The sequence below is a fragment of the Spermophilus citellus genome (genome assembly GCF_964194105.1).
Source record: "Spermophilus citellus genome assembly, chromosome: 11".
NCBI classification, from domain to species: Eukaryota; Metazoa; Chordata; class Mammalia; order Rodentia; family Sciuridae; genus Spermophilus; species Spermophilus citellus.
Window position 1 is genome coordinate 125,643,636 of NC_138192.1, and position 18,224 is coordinate 125,661,859.

An 18,224-nucleotide genomic window follows, 5' to 3' on the forward strand; every position below is an offset into this window, starting at 1 on the left:
AACCTGGAGTGACAGTGGATGAGGATGAGGTGGAAGAGGTAAGCGAGGCTAGACTATGGAGTGCTCCTTAGGACACAGTGAGGAATTTGGAATTATCCCCAAAGCAGTGGACATCCCTTGGAGAGTTTTAAGCAGGAAGACAGGCAACCCCTGTCGAGCGGTTAGCACACACAGGTGCTCAATAACATTGTCCATTATTTATTATCACCATTGTGTCTTCCCTACTCGGCCCAGCCTGGACCCAGGCCTCAGTGTGGCCGCAGTGACTCCTCCTGGCCAGCAGAGGGTGCTGGTCGACAGTTGGCCAGCAGCCGCCCGGGGCGGGCCTCCTCTTGCCGTCCCCCTTCGTCGTCTTTTCCCCTTTGGAGAAGTCGGGAAGGTGGCGGCGGCGGCGGTTGTCCCGGCCCGGCCGGTTGGTGTGGCCCGTCAGCGCGCGCTCCGCAGCGTCCGCGCCGCGTCGAGCCCAGTCGAGCCGAGCAGCGCTGCGGCCGCCGGGTCCGGCGCGGGCGGCGCGCGCTGACGGAGGGCTGCGGCCGCGGCCAGGGCGGCCCGTGGGACCGCGGGCCCCCGGCGCAGCGCCGCCCGGCTCCCGGCCCTGCCGGCCTCCTCCTTCGGCGCCGCGGCCATGGCGGCCAGCGCGAAGCGGAAGCAGGAGGAGAAGCACCTGAAGATGCTGCGGGACATGACCGGCCTCCCGCACAACCGAAAGTGCTTCGACTGCGACCAGCGCGGCCCCACCTACGTGAACATGACGGTCGGCTCCTTCGTCTGTACCTCCTGCTCCGGCAGCCTGTGAGTGCGGGGCTGCGGGCGGGGGTCCGGCCCGGCCGGGGGACGCCGCGCGGCGCGGGAGGCCGTTGAGACGCCGGCTGGGGCGGGGGGCGGCGGCGGGGCGGGGCGGGGGAGATGGCGGGCGGGATGCGCTCGGCCCGGGCGACGTCCGGGATGCGCTTTCGGTTTTGCCGGGCGAGGGTCCAGCCGCGGGCAGCCTTCGTGGGTGGGGCGAGGGCGGCGGTGGGTCCGGGAGGGGGCGGCCAGGGCGAGCATCCCTGGTCGCGCCGAGCAGCGGCCGCTGCCTGGGGCTGGGACTGCGCGGCGAGGGCCCCGCGGGGCTGAGGGAGCGACGCGGGGAGGCTGGGGAGGGCCCTGCGGGTCCTTTGTGTGCCCCGCCTCTCAGCCGCCGGGGCGCTGCGGTTCCCAGCCCGGCACCTGCCGGGAGCCGTGCGGGGGTGGGGGTGGGGGCGGGGTGGGGGCGGGCAGGGACTCGCGCCCGAGCGCCCGGGTAACGGTGGGAGAGCAGGCGCTTAGGAATCTGCTAGAATGGAAACCCCTCGGTGGCCGAGATGGGGGTCCCAAGAGTAAAGTTGGAGGGGGCTCAGTGCGGGAGCGGGAGGCCGAGAAGCAGATGTGAGGTTGTAAGGTTTTGGCTTTTAAGTCTGAAGGGAGTCTTGAGGAGTTTGGGGAGAGTTTTAATGGAAATAAGGTACTGGTTAGGAGTTGTGTAACTTCTAAATATGGTTGTGGTATCTGTGAGACCTCTGGATCAATACGCAAGTGTCCTGGCTGTGCACAGAAACGGGGAGAAATGGGAAGACAACCTTGTTTAAAAAAACTGAGGGTCGTCTTGAATCAGATAGTTTTTTTTTCCCTTCATTAAACTTTAGTAAGTTTTTTTTTTCCTGTTAAAATATTTCTTTTCTGTGAAATTTGATTTTGAAGGTTGGATGATTTTGAAACTGATAAGATGCTTTTATATGCTAATTATCGTGGGTTCAAAGTAAGTTACTAAAAAGTGGGAGTTTCTAAATATTCTCAAAATCTCTGTAAGATCAATAACTTAGAAAAAGTAATAAATAGGAAGACGGATTTCCTGAAAGTTGGAAAATGTAGGACGTTCCCATTCGTGTACTCTTTGCTTTAGTTTTTTATTTTATTTGGACAACGAGACATTAGTTTTCCATGGTTATTACAAACATTTTTGGGGGTGTGTACTAGGTTTTATGTGAAGGCTGAGGGTGTACTGATGAATACAGCAAAGTCCTTATTCTCTTGGCACATATTCTCATGGGGGAAATGGTAATACATAAATAAGAAAAATGTCAGGAGTATGCTCAGCATTAAAATGCTGTGATAGGAGAATCCCTAAAGTTACTTTTTGGTTGTGTAGTCAGGAAAACAAGTTGCCAGAGGTAGGTGGTATTTAGGAAATATTCTGGTTTCTGCTTTTCATTTGTAAGTGAAGTAAAACCTGGGAGTTAAGTGACTTATGTTGGCAACTTTGGTTCAGATATTCAGGTAATAGTCTAATTTGCTTAAAGTGTGTTTGACTTTTAAAAAAATTTTTCACTGTATTTACTTTTTTTTTGCAGTACTGGCAATTGGACTCATGGTCTCACACATGCTAGGCAAGCACTCAACCACTGAGCTATATCCCCCAGCCTTTTGTAAAAGAATTTTACTGTGAAATAGGGTTCTGCCAAGTTGCCCATGCTGGCTTTGAATTACTATACTGCTGCCTCAGCCTCCTCAGTAGCTTGGGTCACTTTTACAAGGGTGCTGGCCACACCTAGCTTGTATTTGACTTTTAATAGGAGCTTAAGAAGTATGTTTCGCTTTTACTAAACACAAGTCCTTTGATATGTTTGAAGTGTTTGGTTGTAAATATATGTATTCCTGTTCTAGATTTCCAACATTTCAGTGTAGTCCTTCAAAAGTACAAAAAGTACCTTCCTTGCAGCAGATATGTAATATAAAGGAAATATTTTCAAATTTCATCCTAAACTCCATGCTCCATGCTTTAGAAACATTCTATGTAAAAGGATATGCCAGTATAATGATAATTGCTTATTTTTAGTGAAACTTAATCTGTAATAGATAGGACTTCATTTCTCTATTGTTTTACTTTTCCTGTCACAAATACTGTGGGAAGCACTGGAATTATCTGGATCACATTATCTTTACAGAGGTTGCATTCTAAGCAAGTAGACATACAGTTACAATGCATTGTAATAATTACTTTCTATGAGTGTACTGTGAAATGCATCAATGGATACAGAAGTCTTCATAGAAGAGTTGATACCTGAGTAAAGACCTTTAAAGACAAGTTCCACACAGTAGGCAGTTTCTTGTAGTTCATGGATCAAGCGCTTATGAGCTTCTTAAACCTGCTTTTGAATTCTGGTTCCAAGTAATAGCTATGTGGTATTGAGAATGATGTTCAATACTTGAGTTTGCATTTTCTCATATCTGAGATGGTGAGGGTAAAATTCCCTTTGTAGATTTTGGATGTAGATTTGTTTTAAACATGTCATATAATACCTTATATATAATAGGTGCCCAATTGATAGAAGCATTGGAAAGGACATGGCATGTTAAGAAACATTCTAAAACCCAAGTTTGGGATTTTTTAGTGTAACCTGAAACCTGATTCAAATTGACGTAAAAATCTGAAGGAAATTTACACCAATAAATAAATAAATTTACATCAATAAATAAATTTCCTTCAGATTTTTAAGTCAATTTGAGTCAGGTTTCAGGTTACACTAAAATATTAGTATTTTAATGATATTGCTTAGATTTCCCTAATCCAGACATGTTTACTCCAGCTTTTGGGGCCATATACCTTAATTATGTTGTTGGTCTTCATTTTCTGAAGTGTTCTGCCTTTCAATTTGATTGGTGAACTTAGGTCCTGTGGCCAGTACTCTGGTTGGACACATCGCTTTGCCTTCATTGGAACAAGGATCCCCAAATAGAGTTCCCAAATCAGGAATTTCATATTCTTGGAAGGATATGGGAATCTCAACCAGCAGAATCTGCTCAGAAGCTGGGTGTGATGGCATTCACGTGTAATCCCAGCTACTCTAGAAACTAAGGCAGGGGATACTGAGTTGGGAACCAGCCTGGGCAACTTTCTTACAGTGGGGGGAAAAATTAAAAACCTTTTTTATCTATTCAGTTTTAAGAAACTAGAATTCTTAGAATTTACTATAATAATCAGAATGCCCACAACATTGTAGAGAATAAATTATTGTCTGATTGTGAAATTCCAACTGGGTTCACTTCTCATTATTGCAAAATATTGGGGGAGCGAGAATCTGCTGCAGAATATTTTTAAAAAATATTTATTTTTTCAGTTATAGGTGAACACAATATCTTTATTTTATTTTTGTGTGTGTGGTTGGTACTGAGGATCGAACCCAGTGCCTCAAGCGTGGTAGGTGAGAATTCTACCTCTGAGCCACAATACCAGCCCCCTGCTGCAGAATATTGAAGGGATAATAGCTCCTAAAAATTTTTGTCTCTAAAAAACAATAATGCCAAAAAATGACTTAAGGAGAATAACATAACTACTGAGTTTAATAATTATTACACATTTATTATGTGTAGATGACATGGCATAACTGAAAGAATAAGAATTTTAATGTCAGATTTTGACACTATTACTAGTTTTATGACTTAGGGCAAAGTGTTTAAGTGAGGCCATTGTGTGCAGATTGGCTTGGATCCATCTCCTTAGGTTCAATTTTTAAATTTGTGTTAATAGCTGGGTGCTGTGTTACTTGAGAGGCTGAGGTAGGAGGATTGCAAGTTCACAGATAGCCTGGCAATTTAGTGAGCCCATATTTTAGAATGAAAAATAAAAAAGAGCTAGGAATGTAGCTCAATGATAAGAGTATTTTGCTGGCATGTGTGAGGGCCCTGGGTTCCATCCCAAGTATTGCAAAACAACAACAATAAAGGACAGTATTTGTTGAATACATAATGTATTCCAGGATGGGATTCAGGTAGAAATATGAAATAAGGCATATAAGAGTACCCTATTTTAAAAAATGATTCATAAAATTTTCACTGAGTATTTAGATAAAATAAAAAAAAAAAGACATTTGCAAATGTTTGCCGTTCTTAATGCTGGCTATTTTATGTGGCCAGTGTATTCAAACTTGGAATTTCATAGGAGGTAAATGTAACCAGATAGTAACTTATTCTCTATTAATTTTGTGGGCATTTTGACTCTTAGAGTAAGTCTTCCAAAAAAATTTTTTTAATTAAAATTGAACAGATAAAAGTATTTAATTTTTTAATAGATGGATTGCAATCAAATACTCTTAAATCTCTGTATATAATATTTAGGACCTCATGAAGTCCTAGTTGGTAGAGATTTATAGACCTAATTTATTTTCTCTCTTGTTTTGATTATCTGATATGATTGTATTCATTCAGTAAGATGTCTTAACAGTGTAGTAAAATTTCAGTTTATAGTAAGTGGCAGAATTATTTGATGCTTTTTTAAAATTATAGGACTTTTTTTTATTGAGTGAGACACTAGCCCATGTTTTAGAGATATAACAGTTAAATATTGTAAAAAAAAATAAAACAATAACTAATCACTAGTACCATTTATTGAATGCTAGCTGTGGAATAGACATTATTCTACTGATAGTCATATGAAGAAGGTACTATTATCTGCTTACAACTTTAAATTGTAAAATTAGTGTATATTCTTAATCCTTTGCTGCAATACCTTGCTTGATGTTGGGATGCAGAACTAGAGTTGATTTCACTTGTAAAGAACATATAATTTCCAAGCTGGATGTGGTAGTAGCCCATGCCTGTATTCCTAGAGATGGGGAAGCTGAAGTAGGAGGATCCTAAGTTAGAGGTCAGCCTCAGCTAAGCAACTTGAGTTGTGAGATCCTGTTTCAAAAAATCAAAACTCTGTACCCCTGGGTTTGATCCCCTAATCCCCTGTGCTGGGAAAAAAAAAAAGACATAATTTCCTTGTATTACTGGTAAATTATTTTGATTGTTTAGGGAATTTAAATGGCAGAACAGATACTTTATGGATGTATCATACACGTATGTTTGTGTCTTTTTTAAAAGAAACTTAGTTACAATATATGTTTCTTTAGATTTTATTCAGAAACTGCTATTGTGTATTCTGGATGCAGTGGGGAATATGGTGTTTACTGTTCAACAGCAGTTCTTTTGAATTTGACATATCCATACTACCATGTACTATGAGTTTTTTATTTTCTTTATTTGAACTGTAAATAAAACTCCTCATTATGTATAGTCAAGATTGATAGATTTATCATAGAAATCAGTTAAAGCAAAAAATCATAAAAGCATATCATGTACACACAGGTACATTTATTTATCAAGCTTAGCTTTTATTTTAACATGTAATTTGCCAGTGTTTTTATGGAGCACCATATAAGACAATAAGACGTCTTTGAATATGAATCCACCAATTTGATGCTTACTCTTTTTTTCTGTTTTTGTGACAGGGTGTTGCTTTGTTGTATAGGCTGGCCTCAAACTCTTGGGCTCAAGAGATCCTCCTGCCTTTGCCTCTGGAGTAGCTGGGACTGTAGGTGCATGCCATCACTCTTGGCTCTTAACTTGATTTTAGTAATTTGAATATTGAATTGTTCTAGATTTTTATGATATTGAAAAGTCTTCTTACATTTTTTGTCCATAGTTAAATAACAGTTTTTCCTAGTGACTCAATTTAGTTGTCTCTACTTCATTTAGTTGACATAGAAACAGTTTTTACTTACATCATTATTTTATATAATATTCAGTTAAGCTATATACTAGAGCTAATACTGTAACAGACAAGTGTAAAATACAGTTGAAAGGATCAAGAGAGAGTGGCTTTCTAGCCACGATTTTTCAGTGTAAGGTGGCATTACTGTTAGCTATTAATTTTTCAAAGGGAAGCAGCAGCATGATTTATCAAGCAGATGGATTAAGAAGGGGATTCTTGGTACAGTGCTGTGAGTACTAGGAATGCTCTTCAGCATTCAGGGGGTTGTGACATCATTTGACTTTAACTTGGTATGACTTGGTATGATGGCATTTCCGTTTTACCTTTGTTCTTTAGTCATTTGTCCATGGTTTTTGGCACAGTGTGATTACAAACACTTTGCCCCTTAGTTCCAAAGTAGATAAAGTATAGTCTACATAGTTTGTTTGTATTAAAATTTTAAGTATCAAGGAATTGGTTTCTAAATGCAAAAAGTTAAGAAACATTGTTTTAAGAAGCTTACTGACTGCTGGATCTTAATTTAAAAGCCATTGCCTCTGTTTCAGTATCATTATTTGGAAAGTAAGCAGATCTCCTATACTGATATTTTTAGTTTTTCTATGTAATCTATGTGATTTGTGAGAAACTTCTTTGGAGCTCTTCAAGACTACCCCTCCAGTTTTTTTCCCAGTCAGTAATGTATTCTTTTTTTTAATATTTATTTTTTAGTTATAGTTGTCAATACCTTTAATTATTATTTTTTTTTATGTGGTGCTGAGGATCGAACCCAGGGCCTGAGCCACAACTCCAGCCCAATCATGTATTCTTTAATTTAAATAGTCAAAGTAGTGATAGTCTAGGGAACACAACTAACTTTAATACCTTTAATGTATATAAAGATGTAAATTATTTATAACTTTGAGTACTTCCATTAGTAACAGGTTCTTTTTGATATCTTTTATAACTTCATCCATGAGAGCTGTTGCCCTAGAGAGACACTTGATTAAATATGATTAAAATGAAATTAATTGGTCAACTTTACAGTGGGGATGGGAAATTTATTTGGATTGTTTGAAATATGGGGAATGATAATTGTTTTTAACTTTGAACATATTTTGTATAAAGACTTGTGAATAAGGTATTAATCTTCTTGATTGATACCTTATTTTTTTTTTTAAGAGAGGGAGGTCATAATTACACCTCACTTTTATTATGATTGCTTTTTTAAAGACATAAACAAACTGGAGATCTAAGTAAAGAAATTCGAAACCCTTTGAAACTTTTGCTGGAACCAGAACTGCTGTTAAGAGAGAAAATACTAGGAGGGTAGGGAGCAGTACATAATGATCAGGTCTCTGGGTAATTTAAAGCCTGTCCTTGAACGAGATAATAGATTTATTTTGTATCTTTAGGGGGAGGTATACCACCAATGTATGAAAGTTATAGAGAAACATGTTCAGAAAAGGAAGAGGAATTTTCCTTGTAATTGTCAGATTCTAACTTGTCCTATCCTTATTTTATGTTATATTTTGTAAGCCCTTTGATAGGGGAAGTATGAAAATTAGTAGACTTAATATGTAAGAAAATGTGAAAACTTTTGCTCATTTTTCTCTTGAAATCTTTTTACCTCTTGGTGGTAAAAAGATGGTCCTTACTTTGAAGAGTTGTGTTTAGTAGTTACTTCTTTAAAAAGATTGCTAGTGTAAAGAAACTTGATGTTTTGAAATTTAATAAAGTTCCTAAGGTATTGTAGGAATCTATTTTCATCATTACAACAACTTATAAATAAATATTAATTGAATTTAACTTTGAAAGGCAAGAACAACTTATTTTCTGTTCTTTTTAATATTTTACTTTTAATTCAGTTTGAACTTTTAATGAAAGAATACATGCACATAAACAGCAGTAACCTATTCTTTCCCCTAATTTCTGATTACCATAGAAAGTGACTTTGAACTCTTAGGCTGTTCCCTCCTTCCAATTTACCTTGTTATTTCTAACTAACATAGTATTGCTATTTTTAAAAAAATTTAAATTTTTTTACTGTAGAAGGAGGATGACAAGAATTTGGTCCTTCTTAACATTCTTTCCCATCCTCTTCACCTATGTAGCCTTTCCTCTCAAGTTTTTAAGTGTTAGGTTTTCTTCATTGGATTTATTTATTTGGTGCTGGGGATTGAATCCAGGGCCCAGCCCTAGGTACCTTTATTTTTTGATTTTTTTTTTTTTTTTTTTTTTTTGTAATTCTGTGTTCTGGAAGTGCTGCTTTCTGAGCCTCTGTTGCAGCTGTAAACGTTGGGACTTCTGTTTTCATTCCGGGAATTTCCTTCAGCCCTGGACTCTTTCCTAGACTCATCACGTTGCTAATAGCCACTGGATTAAAGATGAATGGAAAGTCAGTTTTAGATTTCAGTGGCTGAAAATGTCTTATTCTGCCCTCACTTTTAAAATGTCTAGTTTATCTGCATCCACAAAGGTGAAAATACTTTATTCTTGGAACTTTATACACATTGGTTAGTTTTCTTCAAATCTGTAGTGTTGCTGTTGAGAAGTCTGGTGTTATTCCAATTACTGATCATTTATGATATTATCCCAGCTGTTCTGGACCTCATGGAAGTATTTTGGTGCAGGTCTTTTGTTCAGTGTGATAGGCCTTTTTTGTATTTAGTTTGGAAACTCCCCCCCCCCCCTCTTGTTTTTTGTTCTATCTCTGTCAGAGATATTTGCTCTAATCTTTTGGGGGAGATTAAAAAAAAAAAAAAAAGCCTGGCTTCCACTATTCTAGGAGCCAAGTTCAGGGAGGTGACTGAGGACATAGAATTGACCATTCGGTATATATAGTCTCACATAATCTCCAGTTTTTAGCCTGACACACAACAGTCCTCAGCTGTGCTTGAGTCAGAGTCTTTTTAAATAACCTGTCTGCATTAAACTTTCCTTCAGACTGTGCTCAGGGTCACTTGAGCAAAGGCTTGTGGCTGTGGAGGAACTGGGAGTCTTATGATTTTTGGCCCTATGTAAGCTCCTTCCTTCAGTGAATCTTTTCATAGGTCTTGTGATGGGAAACAACTTCCATTTGACTTTCCCCATTCTGCAGGAGCTTCTGTTTTGGCTTTCTCTTCAAAGTCAGTTATTGCTGGCATATTCACTTTTGTTTATTTTGAGACAGGGGTCTTACTGTGTTGCTCAGGCTGGTTCTGAACTCCTGGGATCAAGTGACTTCCACCTTACACTTGTGAGAAGCTGGATTCACAGGTCATATCACAGTGTTTGGCTAGGCATCTTCTAAACTTTTTTATTAGAAAACTGATGTGTTTTTGGATTCCTTCCTTGTTTTCTGTCCCTGTCTCTTGTGGTTAATGTTTTTTGTTTTTTATTCCCTTTGCTATTGTTTCATTGGAGGGTTGGAGAAGTAGTGAAGACTTTTTTTGGTCAACTGCTGTTAACTGGAGTGCCTTAATGAGGTTTAAATCATTAGTTGAATATTATTTCTTATTTGCTTTCCCTAAATATTACAAGGACCTTACTGGTGTGATATTTATGGCTCCCCCCCCCCCAATAAAAGAAAACCTCAAATAACAACTATGATTTTTCTATGTGTGTATATGTATACACTCATATTTTATGTGCATATATGTATATATGTATGTGTATATAAAACATGTAGCCTATATATAGTACATACATTCAGTATTTTAAGATGGGCTCTGAATAGACTAAAATCTTGAACACTTCATTACATAGTGTTTTGACATCAAGAGTTTATATTATCTTGATACCTTACTAAAGCCATCTTCTATTGGTCTAGATTTTAAGTTGTAATTTTTACAGTATGAAGCATGTATAATATTTTACTAAATAACTAAGATTAGGCTAGATCTCATGTCAAATTAACTTTATTACTTTGTGCCAGTAGAATTAGTAACACATAAATTTCCATAGTCTATTAAAATATTTTAACCAGCTTCTACCCCAGCAGGAGAAAAAACAATTAATAAAACTAATGAAATAAGCTTTCTTATTCATCCAGCACAGATTGTTATTTGAATTGAACAAATGGCTATTTGCAAGACTGTTTGAGGCCTGGTTAAGAGCAGCATACTTGTGGACATATGGAATGAGTCATACCATCTGGTTACAGTCATACCTGGGTGGTGGTCATTAAAGGAACACTCCTGGGGATCTGCATATGACTTAATTATACTGCAAAAACATATTAGACTGCACCAGTAGGTTACTTTGGAACTTGGAACAAATTAACTGGTGAACATACTTTCAAAACATCAATACTGAAGCTATTCAATGACTCAATTTTTTTTTTTTTTTTTGGAAAAAACTGAAGACTTAAAGTGTGTATTTTAAGATTTGGAATGGGTGGTACCTCAGTATTAGCCCTGTAAAAATGATGTGGTTTACTTGCCCAACACTTCCATCAAATAGTTATGACTAATATCATTACAGTAAGCATTTATAAAACACTGAGTTCTCGTGGTGGCTAGTCTAGGCTTAGCTATAAAGGGGAGTGGCATCAATTTTCAGGAATACACATTAAATATAAACATTTCAGTTTTATTTTAATATAACGAGAGTCCTTAAAAATGTTTTTAAAAAAGGGTTCAATTTCTCTTTTTCCTCCTACAAAGTGGATGTTATTGTGATCAGATAATTGTTTAGATTTGCCTTGTGTACTTGTCAGTTTCTTTGCTCACCCTTTTATATCTCAAGACTTCATAGGTATTTTTTCTTAAGGTATATAAAAATATGTTTCTAGTGAAGATCTTCTGGGGTAGACTCTTAGATTTTTAAAATCTGAGACGTCAATATTTTCATCTCATACTTCAAAAATAGCTTTTCTGGGGTTATAACAGTTACTTCCTTATACCACTTGAAGTTAATATTCTGATTTTTTATTGAGAAGTCTATTTAATCTGTCAAATTTTATTTCTTCGGTCTTTTCTTTTTGATTGCTTTTAAGATGTGTCTGAAGTTTTATCAGAATGCTCCCATGGATTTTATGTACCCTAATTTTGCTAAGTTATGCCTGTAGATATGTGCCTTTTGTTAGATCTGAAAAATCTCAGCCATTTTTCTTCAGATGTTTCTCTTTCTCATTCTTACACTACTTTCTCCTATTCAGAAAAGGAATTGATAAGATGCAAGTTAGACCTCTTAATTTTGTCCTCCTTTTTTGTCTATTTTTGCATTATCTGTGTTACCTTTGTATTTACTTTTTTCTCTTTGCCTTCCAGTTCATTTATTATCACTTCAAATATGTCTAATCTATCTGCTGTTTAGCTGACTTATTTTTCACATTTATAAATTTTCATTTCAGAAAATTTTGAGTTTTAAATTAGTCTGTTTTTCTTTTTTGGGAAGGAATTGGTCCTTAGAAATTAACCTTACTTTCTAAAAAGTCCAGAAAGGGTTAGAAATTTCATTTTTGAAAGCAATTTTATTTTTAAAATTTTTGAAAAGGCAGAGAAGCATTTTCAGAATATCTAGTTTACCATACTACTGCTAAAAATAGAATGTGATTAATGCAAGGTGCCAATTAAAACACTTAATAAAAATATTTAACAATATTTAATAAGTTTTCTGCCCTAGAAATTTGTTTTTGCCAACCAGTTTCTTTACATCATATGGATCATTCTTGGTTGTTGTGGTGGACACTTTTCCTTAGTCTGTTTTCTTTCTTTTTTTTTTTTTTAAATATTTTTTAGTTGTAGTTGGACACAGTATCTTTATTTTATTTATTTTATGTGGTGCTGAGGATCGAACCCAGGGCCTCACACATGCTAGGCGAGCGCTCTACCGCTGAGCCACAATCTCAGCCTCAAGACTGTTTTCTAATTTATATATATGTGCACATATATTTTCAACTTTCATATTTATTTTGTTATTATTTTAGAGAGATTCATTTCTATGTTCTGTTATTCTGATCATAAAAGTTATGGAAAGATCGAATTTTTTGTTGGCTTTGGAGCAAAGTATACAATGTTTTGGAGAGTATTGAACATTGGTAGACTTTATATCTGGATTGAGATGCAGAGGAATTTTATTAGGTTGATTTGGCGGGTTGTCTGTATGCGTGGTTCTTAATTGGCAGGGATTTTCCCTCCATAGATTTTGGAGTGTCTGAAAACAGGAGGACCCTACTGATATTTAGTGAGTGGAGACCAGGGATGCTGCCCAACAAAGAAAGACCGTGCTCTCTTTCTCGTTTTGATATTCACATTCATAAAGCCAGGCCTTAAAGTCCAGATTCTCTGACTGCCATTACTAGTCAATTAGACTTTCCAATATTTCTTGCCATTTTTTTTCCAGTTATACAATAGTACATATTCAATGTGGAAAATTTTAAGATAATAGAAAATTAAAAATAAAAAAAAATCATTTAATTTTGTCTTGTATCTGCAATGGAATGTTAGCATTTTGGAATATTTGGTTGGTTTCCTTTGAAGACATTTTTTTATGTAGTTCTGGAAGTACTATTAATTTTTAATCTCAAAAAATTAAAACATAAGTATCAGTGTTCATAATCACTACCTTTTTGGTATTGAAATCTAATGTTTTCCTGTTATGAATAATGTTTGGACAGCTTGTCCATAATTATTTACATTTCAGATGTCTTTTTCAGTATAACTTCCCCAAAAGTGGTATTTTTGGACCAAATGGCATACATGAGGTGGTTGGCACAAATTGGTGCATTTATCTTACCATCAGTGTATGAGGTTATTCATTTTTCACTGCAAACTCATCATTCTGACTGTTACTAAAAAGATTAATAAAGTCAGTCTTCAGTTTTTCACCACCCTCTTTTATAAGCATTGATAACCATGTACATAGCTTTTGGAGTCTAAAATAAGAAATCCTTGTATATTCTTGCATTGGGTATTTAGTTGATCTGCCTGAATAAATGGAATATACAAGAACAATTAGAGAAAGCAACATGAATACACATAAAATCTCCTTGGGATTAATCAATTTATGTAATAAATGTGGTCTTGCAAAAATAATCTTGCCAATTTTGTAAATTGAGCCAATTTTAAGTGTATTACAAATACTTAAATTCTGTAAAGGAGTATTCTTATTAAAGGGAAAATGTCCTTTCATAGTTTGGTTATGAGTACATTCTGGTTGAATTTGTTTCCTAAGTTATTTTATTCATTTATTTAGGTAATATGAATACCTCCTGGTAGTGCTAGGAGATAAGTATATACACTATACATTGTGTTGCATTCATGAGATTACATCTATGTAATGTAACTTTAAAATATCAAGAGTTAGCTTTGTGAATTGCTCTCTCTTTATTGAACAATTTGAGAGGTATAGACACATTTGAGAAAAAATAGTAAGATAATTTCTGCTTAAATTATTTTGGGACAAGGTAAGGTATTAAAATGTATATATATGTGCATATATGCATACATGTATAGTAAATGTACTAATAAATTTCCCCCCAAGTGGTAAACTTAGTCTCATTCTTACAATGCAGATAGATTGGAAAACAGTGTAATGTTTTAAATGAATAATAATGACTTCCCACTTTTAGAAATTTTATAAGTATTCTCAAGATTTAAAAGTAATCTCTAGAACCTTAATTTGTGATTGCAAATTAATTGTAAAGGTACTTGAAAGTTATTCATATTGAAGCTGTTTCTTCACAGTTATATTTGAACATTTAACTAGAATAGAATTGCTGCTATTTAGTGTCTCCCCTATATAGTCTTATTTTATGACCTATCAAGAGCTGGAAGGAAAGCAATGTATTAGTTAAAATTTAAAACAAGGAAAGCAGAAATAATACGGAAACCCAAGTTAACCTTTCTCCACTCAAAATGTGAAATAGAGAAAGTGTAACATTAATTTAGATCTTGACCTGAAAGGTATATTATTCATCACTGACAAATGGTGGTGGGGATTGGGAAGAAAGAAGGATATGAAAATTGAGGAGCTTCTGTTAATTCTGAACCTTAGTGTTTTGACTTAAAACTGTGCATTTCTAGAATATTATACACCATATTTAATTATTCAGAAGTATTTTTCGAAGAGTTTTGAAAGGTCTTTGGTTCACTTATATTGTTAAACCTCATTTAATTGGCATGGATGATTGCAAGTTGACTATGACAAATTCCATGAAAATATTATTAATCTGCTGCAGAACCTAGGTACCAAATAAGCCTTTATGAAAGGACATGACTCCAAAGTAATTTTATGCATGGATTTATTTAATCCTAGTTCTTGTGGGTGGATTAGTCACTTCTATTCAATTTTTCATGTTCCTGATGAAAGATCATCAAGATAAAGTCTTTGTAAGGCCATCCATATGGAAAGGCTTCTAGGTTGAAAGACTTTAAATGTTGATAAAACATATCCAATTGTTCTTAAGCCCTTCTCTATGACCCTGCTGTTCCCTCTTGAACATTTACTACCCTCTGAGGTGATTGAATGTGTTCTTTATTATAAATACTTACTTGAATTGATGGAGAGATAGGACTTTATACATATTGACTAATTACCTCAATTTTCCTTCCTTAGCTTTCATACAGTTTTCTAAATTAGCCTCAAACTTATTTAAAAGTAGTAGCTCCAATCTTAACACATCATTGTCTTTTTGTTAGGAAACATTAAATATTTAAATGATTAAAATTTAAATTCTTTTCATAGTGCTCTTCTCATAGTCTTTTCCCTCCACTGAAAATACTCTAAAGCAGTATTTGATTTTTCTAGATACTGCAATACTGCATGTATTATATTGGTGCTATGCGTTCGTGGGTAGTTAATTGAATTTGTCTTCAAATATATTATTTAGTATCAGTCTAGTTAAACTTAGTTTGACGTCTGTTGTGAATATTATTTAAAATAATTTTTAAATACTTTCAATTTATGGAATGAGAACACTTTCTGAGTTAAAATATGCTAATTAAAAATGAATTATTATATGACATCTCATTTTAAAAATATAATTTTGTGAAATATTTTATTTTTTAGGCGAGGGCTAAATCCACCGCACAGGGTGAAATCTATCTCCATGACAACATTTACACAACAGGAAATTGAATTCCTGCAAAAACATGGAAATGAAGTAAGTGTTTTTACAATTTTCAACTTTTTTATTGGCAGTCATTTCATTAAGATTTAAGAAGTTGTTTAAAATGGTAAATTTTACTGTTAAAGTGTTATTTTTGTATTATATATTTAGATATTTTAGGACATACTCAGCAACGTCTTTGAAATTTTTGTTTACTGCAGTAATACTTTCCCTTAAACCTGAGATGAAATATGTTTTACAATTCAGCAGTGTTGACTGTTACTGGTATTTTCAGAGAACATCTAGTATTAAAATTACTATTGGTCTATTACTGTTAGTCTTTAGTCCATGGGGGGGCGGGGGGGGGGGCAAAAGGAAGAGAATTAGCTTTGTGATACTGTGTTAAGCTTGTTAGGCTGTTTTGTAAGGTCCTCTCCTTCCTTTTTTTTTTTTTTTAATTTTTAACTTTAATTGTATTTGTGATGATGTTTAGCAGGTGATTAATTAAAAAAGGGAATGAGTTTTGAGGGGCAGCCTAATGTCATGGGAGATCAGAGTAAAGATTTGGAGGGGAACTTTTCCTTCTTGTTTTTATTAGTCTTCCAGTAATTCCATTCTGTTTGCTTATTTATTTTTGGTTTTCTGTTTTGCTATTAGTAAAAGTCATAATCCTAGTACTTTAAAAGCCAATAAAATAAGGAAGAAAAGTGGTATATTTTATAATCTTGATAGGGTGAGATGGTCAGCCCAGTTAATGAATAATAACCATTTTTATTTCAAAGGAAAGTCTTATTTTCTAGAAAGGAAAGAGTACTTCAGGTATATTATTCTGGTTGCATATCTTTGAAATTCTTAGTAGACTTAAAAGAAGTTAAATGTTAGGATTTCACAGTTTGAATCTTCTCTTTACCCTTAGAAAAATGTATAAAAGCATTTTGTACTCTACCTTTCTTCCTAATAATTAGTTAATATTTAAGATTGTCTTTTTGTTATGCACATGTTTTTGGTGCTAAAATAGTGAAGAAGAAAGTATAAATTGACAATGATGTATAATATACATGTTTCAGAGAAGAAAGCAAATTTTAAAGTTTCCAATTGTGCCAGTGACAAATTATTTTGAGTAAACCAGATTTCCAGAATGATGTGGGTACAATATAAGAAAATATAGAATTGTATAAAAGGGTAGAAGGTTTTTAATGATAGTAAGCTTAGAATAATATATTCATATCCAATTGAACTATTTGTATAAAGTTTGAAATTAGCCTTGAAATACAGATTTGAAGTTTATTTATTAGAGTGTTGGCATTATATGCAAGATTTTGAAATTCTGAATGCAGTCATAAATAAATAAATAATATTATTCTGATCTTAGGTTTAAAAATATAACAATAATAGATAAGATTACAATTACAGACGCGGAAAGGAAACAATCCATTGGAGAAGAAAGTAAAAGCATGCTAACATGTCTATAGTTAAGGTATAGTGGAGACTGGTCTCAAAATACTAAGATTGAAGGAGTAAGAACACTTACATGAGATGTACCTCTTAATAAATTTTAAGTGTACAAATACATCGATGTTAACTACAGGCAGACACAGTGTTGTATAGCAGATCTCCAGAACTTATCGTAACTGAAACCTTATACCCATTGAATAACAATTCCCCATTTCTTCCTTAGTCCCTGGTGTCCTCCATTCTACTTTCTGCTTTTATTGTTTGACTATTTTGATTTTGTTGGAAACTGAACCCAAGGACTCTCCACCACTGAGCTACATCCCTACCCCTTTTTAATTTTTTCTATTTTGAGATAGGATCTTGCTAGTATATTCAGACTGTCCTCAAACTTGAACTCCTCTTGCCTTAGCCTCTAGAATAGCTGGGATTGCAGGCATGTGCCATGGTGGTTGGCAGTTGGACTATTTTAGAAACCTTATGTAAATGGAATTATATAATATTTGTCCTGTCACTGACTTGTTTCACTTAGTATAATTTCTCAAGGTACACCCTGTCACATCTGAAGTAACATTGTTTAATATCAACATTTAGTATATATAAAAAGATGGGTTTCAAACTCATCAACCTCCCCCTCCCCTAAAAGGGAAAGAATAAGAATAGATTCATCAGTGAATGTAAAATCATACACAGAGGTATGCAAGTTAACAGACCACTTAAAGCACTATGATAGTTACTGTCCCAGGCACTGTGGATACAGTTATAGTTGGATCACTCAGGCTTAGCAAACAAAAGGTTCACAGTTGGTGAGACAGACAGATATGTAACAAATAATTGCAATATGATATTAGATAAATAATGATAAGTTTCAGAAGTAATATGGAAAAGAGACTGAATCTATTGGTGTGAAGAAAAGGATTGGAAAGATGGAAGAGGCAAAACATTTGCTGGTTTTTAATTGTGGTTAGGATTTAAGTTCACAGGGAGAAATATAGAATTGGAGTAAGCACAATACACAAAGAAAAAGGGCAATATCTGTGTTTTTAAGCACTTAAGAGTTGTGTAGAAGGTGAGGATGAATATTATGAAGTGCAGGATGGTTGGTACAACTTCATAACCCAGACTTCATGGACTTTATGTGCAAGTGTTTTATTATCAGTTTATCTTAAGCACTTAAATCTTAATTGTCACATGCATAGAGAATATAAT

General features: G+C 35.6%; 1 protein-coding gene across 6 annotated transcripts in view; it reads left to right on the plus strand.

Moving 5' to 3' along the window:
* Positions 1–335: 335 nt before the first annotated feature.
* Positions 336–18,224, plus strand: part of AGFG1 (ArfGAP with FG repeats 1) — a 56,499-nt gene continuing 38,610 nt past the window's right edge. For 3 of the 6 annotated variants that reach the window (XM_081261333.1, XM_081261334.1, XM_081261337.1), the window contains exons 1-2: positions 337–792; positions 15,524–15,617. In XM_081261333.1, the coding sequence (XP_081117459.1) occupies positions 626–792; positions 15,524–15,617 (261 nt within the window). In that variant the 5' untranslated portion in view covers positions 337–625. Of the gene's footprint in view, positions 793–15,523; positions 15,618–18,224 lie in introns of all 6 variants that reach the window. The other 3 variants (XM_081261335.1, XM_081261338.1, XM_081261336.1) reach the window with 2 other exon arrangements.